Raw genomic sequence first — 15,118 nt, forward strand, 5'->3', positions numbered from 1 at the left:
TGAAGTGTAATAATTAGAAATAACACAGGGAAAACTTTTTGAGCACGTGAAGAAAAGCAGGTGGAAAAAGGCGTGGAAAGTTATGACACCAGTTGAAATCTATCAGTAATTAGTAATTTGCCACTTGGTGGAAATTGATATCAGCTGATTCTTTCCCAACTGATCGTCTATAAAAAGGTAACTTTTTAGCAAGTTTTCACACAACACACATCTCATGATGATTGTTTCAAAGAAAACAATAAGCAATGCACTCATCCGCCATGGCCCATATGCACGCTCACCATGCAACACTCCATTGCTGAAACAAAAGCCTGTTGAAGCACGTTTCAAGTTCACTGGACAACATTTAGAGAAACCTTTGAAATACTGGAATTACATAGTCTGGCAAGATAAAACCAAAACTGAACTCTTTGGATGCCATAATACACACCACGTTTGGTCAAAAGGCACTGCATATCATCCAGAAAACACCAAATCAGCAGTGAAGTTGGTATAGTGTTGCTACCAGCCTGACGAAGATGAAATGAGGGCCAACATTTAAACAAGACAATGATCCCAAACACACAACCAAGAGAAATGTGAACTGGAACGTGTTCAGCTGGATTTCAGTGAGATAAGAGGTGTAACGACATGTATGGTTAAAGGGTTTACAAAAAGTCTGTTAGCTGATAGAAGTGATCAAACGTCAGCTCACCTCTGCCAAATACCTTTAAAAACTTTAACCACAGCCTGATGCAGTTTGATGTCGTGCATCCACACAGTTTCTGACCACATGTTAGTGGTTGGAACAGAGAGAAGTCAACAGGAACAAAACCACCTCCGGGTCACTTCCTGCTGTCAGCTACAGGAAGACAAAACTTGTTTCTTTCAATCTGTAACACAATTGATAAAATCAATCCTTTCAGTAACATAGTCAGTAATTTTACTCTGTGTCAGCTAGAGCTATAACACATCCCTGTGGTTTGTTCGGACTGGCAGTGAAGGCATTACACAGGTGCTGATGTTCACTTTAGTGCATTTCTGGAGGAAACCACAACGCTAACAGCCAGTCAACGAGAAAGAGGAGGGTTTTGCTTGAAGTGACTGTGAGCTGATGTCGGTGTTGGTCTGATATAATTGAGCAGCAGGATGGAGGAAACGTCTCTGCTGTGTCTGCTCTGTAAGCTCACTCTGTGTTTTTCATGCCTCTGCTGTCTTGTTGAATGTGAAACTTTGAACTAACCTGAGTTTAATTTCTCTTTAGTTCTGATCTCACTGCTGAGCTGCACCACAAACCAAGGTCAGTAACCTTCTTCTGTCACACTGTAAACCTGACTCACTCTCTTGGGACACATTAATTAAGAACATGGTGCCAAACTTCAGTCAAATCAATGTTATCTTACTCCTGTCAGTCTACATAATTTCATGTTGAATTACAATTAAACAGATGTCTTACACTCAAATACATCTGCACCTTAACAACGACTCTTATGTAAGAAATAATATCTGATTTATTATCATCCAGTAACAATTGATAGTGAATGAAAACAAGGAATATGGGACTAGAAGTTAAGATATGAAATGTAATATGGGCCTGGTCTAAATATCCTCTACTACTCTATTACTCACAGCTCGTCTGACTGTGAGTCCCAGCAGCTCTCAGTTCTTTGAAGGAGACTTTTTGTCTCTGAGCTGTGAGGAGGACGACAGCTCTGCTGGATGGACTCTGAGGAGAAACACAAGCAAACAACAGAGGACTCAGTGTGGGGCTGACTGGGGGAAATCAGCTGGTTCTTTCTGTAACATCAGCTACATGTACAAATGGGAGAGTGGAGTTTACTGGTGTGAGTCTAATCAGAGTACCATCAGTAACATGGTTAACCTGACAGTCACTGGTAAGCTGAGTGTGTGGAGTTAGTGTTGATGAAGCTGTGTGTAAATGGATGAAATGCTGTAGTTTGTCTCTGTGTTGAGGTGGATCAGTGATCCTGCAGAGTCCTGTCCTCCCTGTGATGGAGGGAGATGACGTCACTCTGCTCTGTAAAACAAAGACCACTCCCTCCAACCTCCCAGCTGCTTTCTATAAAGATGGCTCCCTCATCAGGAAGCAGCCTACAGGTCACATGACCATCCAGCATGTTTCCAGGTCTGATGAAGGCCTCTACAAGTGTGACATCAGCGGTCATGGAGAGTCTCCATCCAGCTGGATCACTGTCACAGGTGAGGAGCTTCACTCTTATGTTACCTTTTATTTCATCCACATATTCACCTGAACAGGTGGGATTCTCTCTGCAGAAAAACCTACAGCCACAGTGAAGCCCATCACCTCTGCTCTTCCCTCTTCCACAACACTGGCCTCTCACTCCTCCACCCTCCACCTTGCTATCAGAGTGGTCCTCCACCTGGTGGTGTTCTGTCCATATTTCATTTCCACTCTCTTCATGGTGTCTTTATATCGACACAGAGCTAAAGGTAAAACTGAATCATTTCCTCACTTAGTGTGCTGATGATGAACTCCTTTTGTTCTGAAATCTTCATTGTCTCACATCTGATACTTTTTCATATTTTTTGTTTGTGCAGGGAACAAACTTTCCGTCTCAATCCCTCCCACTCATCCTGAGCAGGGATTAGAGGATAAACATGAGGATGTAATTATTGATGTCACCACAGAGCATCGCTTCTGAAACAAACTTCTGTTGTGTCTCTGTGGGTCTCACTAACTTTGTCCTCTTCACCTCTGACGTCATTGCAGTAAATGGACTCTGATGTTCATCTCTGGATATTTTCATGCAGATAAACAACAAATATTCATCCTAAGAGGAGGATTTCCATGATGTACTGTGTATGTTACTGCAGCTCTGTACCTAAGGTATTTTTCACCAAGTATTCAGGTTATTTCTGAATCAAACCTGCAGATGTTTTCAGATCTGATATTGGAGGAAAACCTAAAAACTGTTACATAGATAATGTTCATGTTTTATGTCCCTGTCCTGCATGATTAAATAGCTGGACTGTTCATGGGCCGGGGTCTTTTCCCCAGCATGTTTTAACTTGAAATTTAATTTATTTATATTATTCTGTCTTGTGCTTGGTATCTTCTTTTTTTTAATTCTTCTCATGTTCTGTTTTGTATTCTACCTTAACTCTCCTTGCTTGTTTGTTTACCACTGCAACTCTGTAACTACTCTATTGTAGGAAGCATTCAACTCATTTCTAAATGAAACCTACAACTGTTTTCAGATTAGGTTTTAGAGGAAGATGCTATTCTACATCCTGTTTTATTTTGGTAATTCTTGTTTTCATCTCCTTTCTGATGAGGATATTACACTCCTGATGTGTGACTGGAATTATAACTACCAGGCGGTGACTCCATCTGAACCTTTTCCCCTGAAACTACCTGGACTTTGGTTCGCTGCTTTTTGAAAATGTAACTTTTGGAGTTAGTTGAATCATTCCAACTTCATCCTCAATAAAGATTAACTTTTGTTAATTTAGTCTGCCTTCGAGTCTGTATTTGATTCTTGATTTACATTGTATGTCAGAGCACTTGCCCAAGAAATGAACCCAGGACTAATGGACTCCTGACTTGGCTAAAGGATTTTGTTGTTGTTACACTTCATGTCCCTTCACCTCCTTTGCTATGTTTCTTACCAGCTACTTCCTTGTGCTCACCTTCTCTTTCAAAAGGAAACTGGACACTGCAGCTGCCTGAAAATTCCTCTACCAGGGTGATTCCAGACCTAAACGCATCCTCCCTTTGAGGACAATGGTCACTAGACCTCCACAGTGATCTAACAAACCAGCAGACGACTCCAACAAGGTCATCTGCTGGTCGACCTTCTGAACTGTTTTCACCTTCAGACCATTCCCCTTCTGAACTGCTCCCTACAGCACTTGTCCCACTGACATTTCTACAACTCATTAACAGAGTTAAAGGAGATCAACATCCATGTTTTCTATCAGCTCTGTATGATCCTTAGGCAGGATGTCCTTTATAAGTCTTCAAATCACTGATTTATGATCATTTGCATTTCATATATAAAGAGACCTACACACTTTTTTCCTCTGAATATCATAAGGAGATGAAGGCCGATTCTGCCTGTGTTTTCACTGCAGTTATATTAACACAGCTCCTTGTGTCTGATGTGCTTTTCAGACGTGTAAAAACATGTAGAATCAAGACTAAAGGAACAAGGATTTTCAAAATGTGAAGGCAGAAAGAAGTAGGCACACAGTTTATTTCCTCTCTTTCTGACCAAAAATCAGTGGTTGAAGCAGGGAGACGTTACCTTGTCCAAACCACATCTATCTCACTTATTGTAGATGAGTGAGATAGATGTGTAGTTATGTTGCCTTCAGTTTCTGCTGTTAGTTTGTTGTCTTTATTTTATGTCCTGGTTTATTTTGGTCAAACAAAGAAACTCCTCTCATGATATACAGTGGGGATGAAGTTACAAAACTGACAGACAAAGAAAGAGGAAGAGGGTTGTAGTTGAAGTGAACTATGAGCTGATGTCAGTGTTGGTCTGATACCATTGAGCAGCAGGATGGAGGAAACGTCTCTGCTGTGTCTGCTCTGTAAGCTCACTCTGTGTTTTTCATGCCTCTGCTGTCTTGTTGAATGTGAAACTTTGAACTAACCTGAGTTTAATTTCTCTTTAGTTCTGATCTCACTGCTGAGCTGCACCACAAACCAAGGTCAGTAACCTTCTTCTGTCACATTGTAAACCTGACTCACTCTCTTGGGACACATTAATTAAGAACATAGTGCGGCTAACTGCAGACAGACCTCTTTTTTGTTGAATTTTGTTGTTTGTATTATTTTCCTAAACCTCAATCACTCCTTCCAGCAGTTAAAAGTCAAACACTGGGTCAATTTACCTGGCATTTGAGCTTTTTGGACTTTCTTTGGACTTACTAGTTACACACACGTGCATTTTTCCTGTTAGTGTGTAAGTTGTTATTTGAGTTCATAGTTGCATTAGTTTTGTTCCTCTTTCAGTTCCTTCCTTTGTCTTGTATGCTTTGATTTACTTCAATTGTTTAGTTGTCTCATTCTCTCAAGTTTCCTTTTCTTTACGTATACTCTTTGTCAAAGTGTCTGTTCTCCCAGTTATAATATGTCCAGCCTTAGCACAGGTTCCAGTTTTTAATTGTAATGCTTTCGGTTTCAATAAGTTAATATTTTTTGCTTCACAAGTTTGAACTTTATATTTTACCTTTTGTACTTCCTACCATCAGCCGAAATAAACGGCTTGCTTTCAGTTAAACTTAGCCTGCCTCGAGGCCTCTGCATTTGGGTCCTCACTCCTCACACTCAACTCCATGACAGTAACTGACCACTTTGGACCCAGCAGATGCAGATGTCGTTTTTATGGAGGAGAACAATGTGGAGTGTCACGGTTCAATTCTATTCTATTTATATAGCGCCAAATCACAACAACAGTCGCCTCAAGGCGCTTTATATTGTACAGTAGAGCGTACAGATCTGCTGTACTATAAGTATGTACAGGCTGTAGTGAGTGTACAAGCTATGTACAGGGTATAAACAGGATATAAATATGAAAACTATACAGAAATATGAGCTATGCAAGTTATAAACAGTTGTAAACAGTTGTAGAATTATAATTATCCTATTGTACATAATGATTGTGTCTACAGCATTTACAGTAGTGCAGTTTAGATCAGTGAAATATGTAGATAATTCCTACAGAGGCTATATAAAGTGCTAGTGGTTTTGAGTGGTGGTTTAGTCCATGTTATTGTGTGTTTGAGGGTACAGTTGTCCATTTGTTAGTTTTTTTCCTAAGGTCTTGTTTAGACTCCTGTGGGAAATCTGTGTTGCAACCTATGAAGTAACCGGAAAGTCTATTTTAACCTCAGTGTCCTAACTTTCCAACTAGCCCGATGGACACCTCCAGAGAACTGTGACTTCAAGTCGGGTCAATGCAGCTCACGACTATTGTAATTGGCCAGTTTAGCACAGTCGATTTGTCCTGTGCTTTTCTGGCTACTTTTTTTCCTACAATTTTTGAATTTATCAAAATTATCAGAATTAGACTAGGAATACTAAAAATGTTGCAGATGAAACAAACCAAAGGTCAGCAGAAATTATCTTCCATTTGTACGAGGTTAAGGGTTGTAAAAGATAGCGAGGCTTTGAGAAATACTGAAACCAACTAGCTAAAATTATACTGATCTTTCGAAACAACCTGAAACCCAAACTGTACAAACGGAGAAATCCCTGTACAACAAGGAAAGAAACATTGAGACTGTTAAAGTAAACAAGCTGACAAAAACAGTGTACTTCAGCAAATACTATTTTCCCCTGTGTTAACATATGTGAGGCTGTTTCAGTTGCTTAGTAATCCAGTACAATGCACAATAAACAAATGTATGAATATAGTGAGAAAAGATGGGCATGTCTGGATGACTGGTTCTCAGTCATCCAGGTCATCGTAGTCTGAGGAGCTTGGAACGAAAAGCGTCTGTATGTTTCACCTCTCATCCAAGAAGCTTTTTTACATCATGACAGATTCAGATTGTGGCCTACAACTGTTTTCACACCTTGGCTCGTGTGAATAGGTAGAGGATGATGAGGGGGTCCATGACCCTCTTGTGGGACACACCCACAGAGCTTAAATCTGGGACTGTCCACCCTTTGACCTTAGAACTGAAGAAGCTTCTCAGATAAGAGGTGAAGTGTCTTCAAGCAACTTAAAGAAGTCCAGATGCTTTTCTTTGCAAGGTCCTTAGAAAAGATGAGCATTTTTATTTTAATAACCACAAACGTTTTTAGCTGTTTTGGTGCTGAATCATTTGCCTGCCCAGTCTTTGGTGTCAAAGTGTGTTTTTGTTTGGCCTTTCAACTTTCTGGTAGTTAATGTCATCGGGTTTGTTGTACACACTGTCAAACAAAGCTAGAAGCTCCTGTAGCTTTGTGCATGGACCTAGGCGCCAGAATCCAAACACTTAAGCAATGGGCCGATCAACTTTCTCATGTTTAATTTTGAAAATAATATTTTTTTTAAAAATAAAAATAGTTTTCCTTCGACAAGAAAGGACATATTTTACAAAAGCTATCACTGGCTAATTCTGGGAAACTGTAATAACTGTAAGTCCATTTCAAACTGATAAATACCTATTTTCTTTAAATCGGAAGAAACAGAACTTTTTCAGCAAAGAATGAAGAAACTTTCCTAAAACTTTATTTGATATGCATGCTGCTATGGATAGATGACATATGCATTATTTTTCATTTAGTCTGAGTTTGACGTTTTGGTTAAATAAATCTGCATGACTTTCTCGGTTTTTGAGATATTTTCTGTCAGTAAGAAAAGGAAAGACGAAAACAGATGAAAGTTAGAGCTGGAAATTGCTCTGTCTGATTTTCTGATATAATTTAATACAATCACAGCACAGAGCCGATCTCTCTCTCCTGTAACTCTTTGGAGCTCATCCAAGAGTCTCTTTCTTTCCCTCTATATGTCAGTAAATGTTTGATTAAAGCAACTTTTATGAACACTTTTGATCTCAGTGTTTAAGTAAATGAGAAGCGTATATTGCTCTTCACAGCAAAAATAACAATGAATCAGATATTATCCTCTTTATTTGTCCAAGTGTATATGCTTCCACAGAAACCATCGATTCGAAGGAGCTGTTCACCATAGTGTCAGAATTATTGAAAAATGGCTATAATATATTATATATCATCTCCTGTTCCTCACAGCTCGTCTGACTGTGAGTCCCAGCAGCTCTCAGCTTTTTGAAGCAGACTTTGTGTCTCTGAGCTGTGAGGAGGACGACAGCTCTGCTGGATGGACTCTGAGGAGAAACACAAGCACAGACAAAAGAGCTGAGTGCGGAGCTGTGTGGGGAGAAGGACCAGGATATTTCTGTAGCATGAAAGTTATTCCTGAATGGGACACTGGAGTTTACTGGTGTGAGTCCAGAGAGGGTGCCGTCAGCAACATGATTAACCTCACAGTCACTGGTAAGCTGAGTGTGTGGAGTTAGTGTTGATGATGATTATGATGATGACAAAGCTTTTATTTGTCACTTGCAGTTGCCTGTAGCAAGATTGGACCTCTTCCAACCATACATATATTACACAAAAATCACATTGGCGAGACAGGTCAGAACAGGTAGTGGAAAGAAAACAAATGAAATGTAGGACACAGGAGGGCAGTGGAGGAGAGAAAAAGAGAACTCTACTCAGACTGAGCTCCTGGTAGAAGATCAGTATGAGAACAGAAAACAAAAACCCCTCAGCACAAAAAGCACATGAATCTTCACAACATGACACGAAAACACATCACATCATCAGGAAGCTAAAGGGGTGGGTAAATGGGGTGAGAGTTCGCCGGTGTAGACAGCAGCATACGGTCCTGCGGCATGATGCTGCACCCTTCCCATCGCTCAATGAAGTATACATTATTATTATTATTCCAACCATAAACTTATCCCTAACTTTAACAACAACCTTAATCGTGTTTGATAGAGTTTTCCAAAACTATTCATGAAGAGAAAGTAAAATAAATATACATGTGTTGATTCAGTCCGAACAGTTCTCATGTTTCCTCCTGTTTCTGAACGTGTAGCATAGAGATGTGTTGTCACATAGCGTAATATGTTACGTTTTGGGATCGGGCACTAATGAAGCCAGTTACCAGATGATCAAATCCATCTTCTTTAGGTTTTAGAGAACAAGACTGAAAGACTCTCTGAGGGTTAAAGTTACACGAGACGAGACAAGGCCATCAGAAGCCAGGCATTAAAGTATTGATGAAGCTGTGTGTAAATGGATGAAATGCTGTAGTTTGTCTCTGTGTTGAGGTGGATCAGTGATCCTGCAGAGTCCTGTCCTCCCTGTGATGGAGGGAGATGACGTCACTCTGCTCTGTAAAACAGAGACCACTCCCTCCAACCTCCCAGCTGCTTTCTATAAAGATGGTGTCTTCATTGGGAATGAGACTACAGGTCACATGACCATCCAGCATGTTTCCAGGTCTGATGAAGGCCTCTACAAGTGTGACATCAGCGGTCATGAAGAGTCTCCATCCAGCTGGATCACTGTCACAGGTGAGGAGCTTCACTTTTATGTTACCTCTTTTTTCATTATATATTCACATGTGGTTGAAATAACCATATATTCTCTCTGCAGAAAAACATATAACCACACCTCTGCCCCTTGACTCGTCCTTACTCCACTTTGTGATTAGACTGCTCTTCCACCTGGTGGTGTTCTGTCCATACGTCATCTCCACTCTCCTCATGGTGTCTTTGTATCGAAAGAGAGCTAAAGGTAACACTGAATCATTCATTAATTAATCAATATGCTGAAATCTCTATAAATTAATGGCTGAAACACTTCATACATTTTTACAGGAAAAATCTTCCGTGTCCCGATCCTGCCCACTCAGCCTGAGCAGCGACTGGACGATGAGCATTATGATGTCATCTCTGATGTCACCACAGAGTATCACTTCTGAATCAGAGCTTTGGTGCTTCTCTTTAGGTCTCACTAATGTTGTCCTCTCCACCTCTGTTGTGAATCTTATATGAATAAAAGGACTCTGATGTTCATCTCTGGATATTTTTATGTAGATAAGCAGCAAATGTTCCCAAGAAAATCTACTGGAGCTCTCAATAGAAATTATATTGACTTATGATTGTATGCCCTACACTCAGTCACTACAATCAATGTTAGAGTTTCTCCACCTACTGAACCCACTTTAACCTCTGACTGTGCACATTTTACTGTTTACAGGCAAAGTCACCCTCTACAATGTAGGTGACTGAAAATAGAGCTAATGAGTACATTTCAGAGCCTGCACTTTTCTACTTATACTTGAGTAAGGAACTTGAATCAGTACTTCAACTTTTACTGGAGTATTTTTTTACAGTAGTGTTTGTATTTGTACTTAATGTCTGAACTTTTGCCAACTCTGCTTGCTCTGCCTCCTTCGCGATCATCAGTTTGAACTACCTGGCGTCCTATTGTTGACGTTTCTGACTGAATTCCAACGGCCAGGTTGTTGCTGCTGCTCACTCACAGATACTGACAGAGTGTAAAAGTGTTGAAATTGACTCTTTCTTATTGGTGCTTTTGCTATTAAAATGATATCTTGTGAAACTCTTTAAACTGTTCCTCTCGTTCGTGTACCTACAGCTCATTTGGTTTTAGCTGTGATACCCCCTGCACTTTTTCTCCATCTGTTTTTGTCATAGCCTCGTATGACAGGTTGTGAGAGGTCCCAGGTCTGAATCCCACACAAGCCTTACATTGTCACAGCCTGGCTCATAAGACCCACAGTCAGTATGAAAGATTAGTTGGTGTTGGATCATGCAATTTGTCGCTAGATACAGATAGAGATACCTGCAAAATAGTGAAAAGTATTATGCTAGCTTCTTCATCTACAGAGGATGCTACTTGGGCATTATATGGTCATGATAATAACAAAAATGAGAAATTAATCAAACTGAAATACATTCAATAAAAAATTAATTGGAGTCTAGAAAACAGCAGAATTGAAATCATATTTATCATTCATGACTGTCAGACATTTCTAAGACTCAGTAACAGAGTTAAAGTAGGTCCATGTTTTCTATCAGCACTGTGCTTTAGTGCTGATAGGTAGGATGTTCTTTAAAAGCCATCAGTTTGTGACGTGCAGTCTGATGTTGAGCAGCCAAACAGTGAACTCACTGCCTTTCTGACCACAAGTCAGAGGTTGAAACAGAGAGAAGCTAAAGCTCACCTCCAACTCAAAAACCTCGCAGCTAAACTACAGTCAGCCACAGGAAGACACAGCAGGTTTGTAACAATCTGCAACATGACTGATAAAATCATTATTGTCAATAAAACACTTAAGAATTTATTTTAATTTAATTGTGAAAATGTATTTCAAACAGTGCTTGATGCATTTATTTCACAAGTAAAGGTCAGAGAGTCAGTGAAGGCATCACACAACTGCTAAAGTTGCCTTCAGGTGCAGTTGTAGATTTTGTTGCTGTTGATCTTTACTTCATGTTCTGGTTCAATTTTTTCATTTAAAATTTTGTATTTCTGCTTTATTTCCACCAAATAATTTAACTTTTGCGTCAAGTTCAGAGAGGAAACCACAACACTGGCACCGAGTCACAGCTGAGGAGGAAGAGGAGGGTTTTACTCTGTATGAGAGTGAACTGAACTCAGTCTTTGTCTGATATCATCGAACAGCACGTTCAGAACTCTGAACTAACCTGAGTTTAATTTCTCTTTAGTTCTGATCTCACTGCTGAGCTGCACCACAAACCAAGGTCAGTAACCTTCTTCTGTCACACTGTAAACCTGACTCACTCTTCCAGGAGACTGTGGGACACATTTATTTAAAAAAGAAAAAATCCTTTTCCTGTTGTATCACCAAACCTGATTTTCTGACAGTCTAGATGATGTCACCTGTTTTTCTAAATTAAACATCCACACATAAGGAAATATATCTGTGCAATAGAATATTTTTATTCAACACCCAATTGCAGTTAAAACTGAATTTATAGAAAAGAAATGTGTCATTTACACTTCAGGTATAAACATCAGCTCATGTTCTACTGTGTCGTTCTTCAGTGTTTGAGCCAGCTGGAGCAGTCAATAAGAATAAAGCTGATTTTCTGTCAGTGTTTATTAGGACCACATGTTTGTGTTTGTGGGGTTAACTCTCATATAAAATTGCTTCCTGGTGGAGAAACGCACACTGACCCTGTGACATAATGAAGAAGAAGAAGCAGAGAGACACGTTTACTGGCTGTCAAACTGCTGCTGATCTCAGTTACTTCTTAGGATTGATGTCAGGGAGCAGACACCATTTATAGATCTGAGATCATGTGAACATTATTGTTACGTTAGGACTCAGACATGTTAAAGTAGATGTGATGATCGGTTCATTGCTTCTTGTTTTAGGCTCGTGCAGGTTTTAGTTGCACTGAAACCAGTTTATGACGCTTGAGCTGAACTAAAGTCAGTGTGTTGTTGGTGATGCAGGGTGCAGTCGCAGCCACACAGTTTATGTCTCTCTGACATCAGAACAGAAAAGCAGCAACAAGTCTCAGCTGACCTGCTGTCACTAACAAGAAGATCAAACTTTGTGTTTAACATCGTCCTCGTCTCTGACAGCTTCAAAGAAAACTCCTCCATCGTCCTGAAGAAAAGGATCAACTTCATCTAACAGAAAGTTTGAGGATTTAAATGGAGGAAAAATCTCTGTTATGGCTGCTCTGTAAGTTCACGCTGTGTATTTCTGGAAGATTCAGATGATGAAATCTTTAAAAAGCTCATAAAACACTCTGTAGTTTGTTTTCAGTGACGTTTGTCTGTAATATGAATCTTCTTCACGTGTTTGAATCCAACAATCTTCCTCCTTCCTGCTCTGATTCTGTTTCAGTCTTTCCTTACAATCAGCTCACAGAGATGCTGTGTCTGCGCTGCTCTCTGATCACTTCATGAAACACCACAAACTCTGAACTAACCTGAGTTTAATTTCTCTTTAGTTGTGATCTCACTGCTGAGCTGGACCACAAACCAAGGTCAGTGAGTTCATTATATGGCGCTGTCACGCAGTTTAAAGTCATTAACATTGTTAGTTGTTACTGCAGCCAATGATGAATCAGGATCACAATGTGTTTGAATTTAGTCCTCGACTACTTCATGCATCTGTAATCTGACAGTTATGAAATATTAATACAATGAGGGTCACATTTTTTTCTCATTTCTGTATTTATTCATCCATTTTTACAGATAAAAAAGACGAACTAACCTGACAGATCATTAATTTTATGAACATTTCACGAAGGCTGTGAGACTAACAGTTCATTATTTAAAAAGCCTATTTACTGCCTTTAAAAAGTAACTAATTACACACAGAGATATGTTGTGTTGCAACTGTCAGCATAAAATCATGATGAAAAAACATAGATGATGACATGTTAGTGCAGACTTATGCAGACTTGGAGATCACACTGTGATTTTTGTTGTGACTTTTGATAAGCTGAGGTGAAGTTAAATAAATGTGATGCTTAAAAAACCCTGAAATATTCCTGTGATTGTTATCTAGATGGTGTTGGTTGTTTGCAGTAGTGTTCTTAAGAATAATAATTCATTAAATTACTAATTAGATACAAATGCAACGTAAATACCTTAATGTATGCTTATGGTAAAGTCTTCCTGTCATCCCATTAATGAACTGGAAAAGTCAGCAGGTCAATTAATTTTAGTTAAAATACACTAAATTCCTCACAGCTCGTCTGACTGTGAGTCCCAGCAGCTCTCAGTTCTTTGAATATGACTTTGTGTCTCTGAGCTGTGAGGAGGACGACAGCTCTGCTGGATGGACTCTGAGGAGAAACACAAGCAAACAACAGAGGACTCAGTGTGGAGATGTGTGGGGAAAACCAGCTGGTTCTTCCTGTAACATCAGCTACATCTTCACATTGGACAGTGGAGTTTACTGGTGTGAGTCCAGAGAGGGTCCCATCAGTAACATGGTTAACCTGACAGTCACTGGTAAGCTGAGTGTGTGGAGTTAGTGTTGATGAAGCTGTGTGTAAATGGATGAAATGCTGTAGTTTGTCTCTGTGTTGAGGTGGATCAGTGATCCTGCAGAGTCCTGTCCTCCCTGTGATGGAGGGAGATGACGTCACTCTGCTCTGTAAAACAGAGACCACTCCCTCCAACCTCCCAGCTGCTTTCTATAAAGATGGCTCCCTCATCAGGAAGCAGCCTACAGGTCACATGACCATCCAGCATGTTTCCAGGTCTGATGAAGGCCTCTACAAGTGTGACATCAGCGGTCATGGAGAGTCTCCATCCAGCTGGATCACTGTCACAGGTGAGGAGCTTCACTCTGATTTCAGCTCTGATTTCATCGACATATTCACCTGAACAGGTGGGATTCTCTCTGCAGGCAAACATACAACCACACCATCATCCACCACCTCAGCACTACCCACTGACTGCAGCTCCCTCCAGCTTGCATTCAGAGTGGTCCTCCACCTGCTGGTGTTTTGTCCATACTTTATCTCCACTCTCCTCATGATGTCTTTATATCGACACAGAACCAAAGGTAACACTGAATCAATCCCTTAATATGCTGATGATTATATTCTTTTCATCTGAACTCTTCATTGGTTCACATCTGATACATTTTCATATTTTGTTTGTGCAGGGAACAAACTTTGCATCTTGAACCTGCCCACTCATCCTGAGCAGGGATTCGATGATGAACATGAGGACGTAATTACTGATGTCACCACAGAGCATAGTTTCTGAAACAAACTTCTGTTGTGTCATCTGAATAAATGGGCTCTGATGTTCATCTCGGGATATTTTCATCTAGCTAAACAAATAAATTGATCATTTTTTTTTCTTTTTTTTTTTTGCCTGTCCCGTTTGGCTCTTTTGCCCTCAGAATTATTGTCTAAAGGCAAAGAAAGATGCCCAACGGATTTACTTTACCAAATGGACCATCCCAGCCTTGCCGTAATGGTCTATTGAGCTCACCTTTTATTGTTTATTTTATTCTATTTTCACTTGCTAAATACAGGACAGACTTGACTGGGAAAGGAAAAGGGAGAAAGGAAAACAGCAGGAAAGAGGAACTGTCATAGAAGGCAAAAAACATAAACCAACAAAACAGACAAAAAATACATATATCAATCACCTGGATCACCTGTTGAGAGAGAAAAAAGAGAAAACAAGCAAAAAAGAGAACAATATAATAAACAACATCATCGTGATGATCTATGTGAATATGACAGTAAATACAAAATATTAAACATTATTGTGCAGCACATAAGATCAACAGAACACAGTGTGCTTTGAGGTAGGAGCCAAAAAGGGTGTAGTTTGTGGGTGTGATCACCAGTGTGTACACCTGTGAGCATGGACGCGCTTGTATTTAAAAGGTTCCTTCATGTAATGATCTGCTAGGGAGTGTGGGGGGGCCACAGCCCCGTCCTCCAGGGCATGAAGCAGGTATGGAGGAGATCAAAACTCCAGACATCCAGAGGCCCCCAGAACACAAGAGACCAAGGAAGACCAACAGAGGGGCAGCTGCGCCACTGTCCCGGAAAGAGCTGAGGAGAGTCCCAGATGAGGGCTCACTCA

General features: G+C 40.1%; 3 protein-coding genes and 1 long non-coding RNA gene across 4 annotated transcripts; all 4 read left to right on the forward strand.

The window, feature by feature from the left end:
* The first annotated feature begins 1,107 nt into the window (after positions 1-1,107).
* On the forward strand, positions 1,108-3,432 carry LOC146713331 (Fc receptor-like protein 5). Its single transcript, XM_085447091.1, has 6 exons — positions 1,108-1,159; positions 1,244-1,279; positions 1,611-1,874; positions 1,954-2,199; positions 2,275-2,451; positions 2,560-3,432. Exons 1-6 carry the CDS (start codon positions 1,129-1,131, stop codon positions 2,661-2,663), a joined length of 858 nt encoding a protein of 285 aa, XP_085303217.1. The 5' UTR covers positions 1,108-1,128; the 3' UTR covers positions 2,664-3,432.
* Positions 3,433-4,510: 1,078 nt separating this feature from the next.
* Positions 4,511-10,114, forward strand: LOC146713332 (low affinity immunoglobulin gamma Fc region receptor III-A-like). Its single transcript, XM_085446709.1, has 6 exons — positions 4,511-4,557; positions 4,642-4,677; positions 7,709-7,972; positions 8,815-9,060; positions 9,143-9,283; positions 9,367-10,114. Exons 1-6 carry the CDS (start codon positions 4,527-4,529, stop codon positions 9,468-9,470), a joined length of 822 nt encoding a protein of 273 aa, XP_085302835.1. The 5' UTR covers positions 4,511-4,526; the 3' UTR covers positions 9,471-10,114.
* Positions 10,115-10,760: 646 nt separating this feature from the next.
* LOC146713333 (uncharacterized) lies at positions 10,761-12,175 on the forward strand. Its single transcript, XR_014917805.1, has 3 exons — positions 10,761-10,795; positions 11,245-11,280; positions 12,131-12,175. It is a non-coding gene; the product is annotated as an uncharacterized LOC146713333 (long non-coding RNA).
* Positions 12,176-13,153: 978 nt separating this feature from the next.
* LOC146713334 (low affinity immunoglobulin gamma Fc region receptor II-like) lies at positions 13,154-15,044 on the forward strand. Its single transcript, XM_085437855.1, has 5 exons — positions 13,154-13,166; positions 13,253-13,516; positions 13,596-13,841; positions 13,917-14,075; positions 14,178-15,044. The coding sequence occupies exons 1-5, from the start codon at positions 13,154-13,156 to the stop codon at positions 14,279-14,281; spliced, it is 786 nt and encodes a 261-aa protein (XP_085293981.1). The 3' UTR covers positions 14,282-15,044.
* The last annotated feature ends 74 nt before the right edge of the window (positions 15,045-15,118 follow it).

Source organism: Copadichromis virginalis, linkage group LG3, assembly GCF_057382275.1.
Source record: "Copadichromis virginalis isolate Kocher_CV1m ecotype Utaka linkage group LG3, C_Virginalis_male_GT1.1, whole genome shotgun sequence".
NCBI lineage: Eukaryota > Metazoa > Chordata > Actinopteri > Cichliformes > Cichlidae > Copadichromis > Copadichromis virginalis.

Bases quoted from the DNA above. Each gene is read 5' to 3' on its own strand.
- LOC146713331 (XM_085447091.1), top strand. From the start codon at position 1,129: ATGGAGGAAACGTCTCTGCTGTGTCTGCTCT. The intron at 1,160-1,243 runs GTAAGCTCACTC...ATTTCTCTTTAG, and splicing joins GTCTCTGCTGTGTCTGCTCT to TTCTGATCTCACTGCTGAGC. The intron at 2,200-2,274 runs GTGAGGAGCTTC...TTCTCTCTGCAG, and splicing joins CAGCTGGATCACTGTCACAG to AAAAACCTACAGCCACAGTG.
- LOC146713332 (XM_085446709.1), top strand. From the start codon at position 4,527: ATGGAGGAAACGTCTCTGCTGTGTCTGCTCT. The intron at 4,558-4,641 runs GTAAGCTCACTC...ATTTCTCTTTAG, and splicing joins GTCTCTGCTGTGTCTGCTCT to TTCTGATCTCACTGCTGAGC. The intron at 7,973-8,814 runs GTAAGCTGAGTG...CTCTGTGTTGAG, and splicing joins GATTAACCTCACAGTCACTG to GTGGATCAGTGATCCTGCAG.
- LOC146713334 (XM_085437855.1), top strand. The intron at 13,517-13,595 runs GTAAGCTGAGTG...CTCTGTGTTGAG, and splicing joins GGTTAACCTGACAGTCACTG to GTGGATCAGTGATCCTGCAG. The intron at 14,076-14,177 runs GTAACACTGAAT...TTGTTTGTGCAG, and splicing joins ATATCGACACAGAACCAAAG to GGAACAAACTTTGCATCTTG.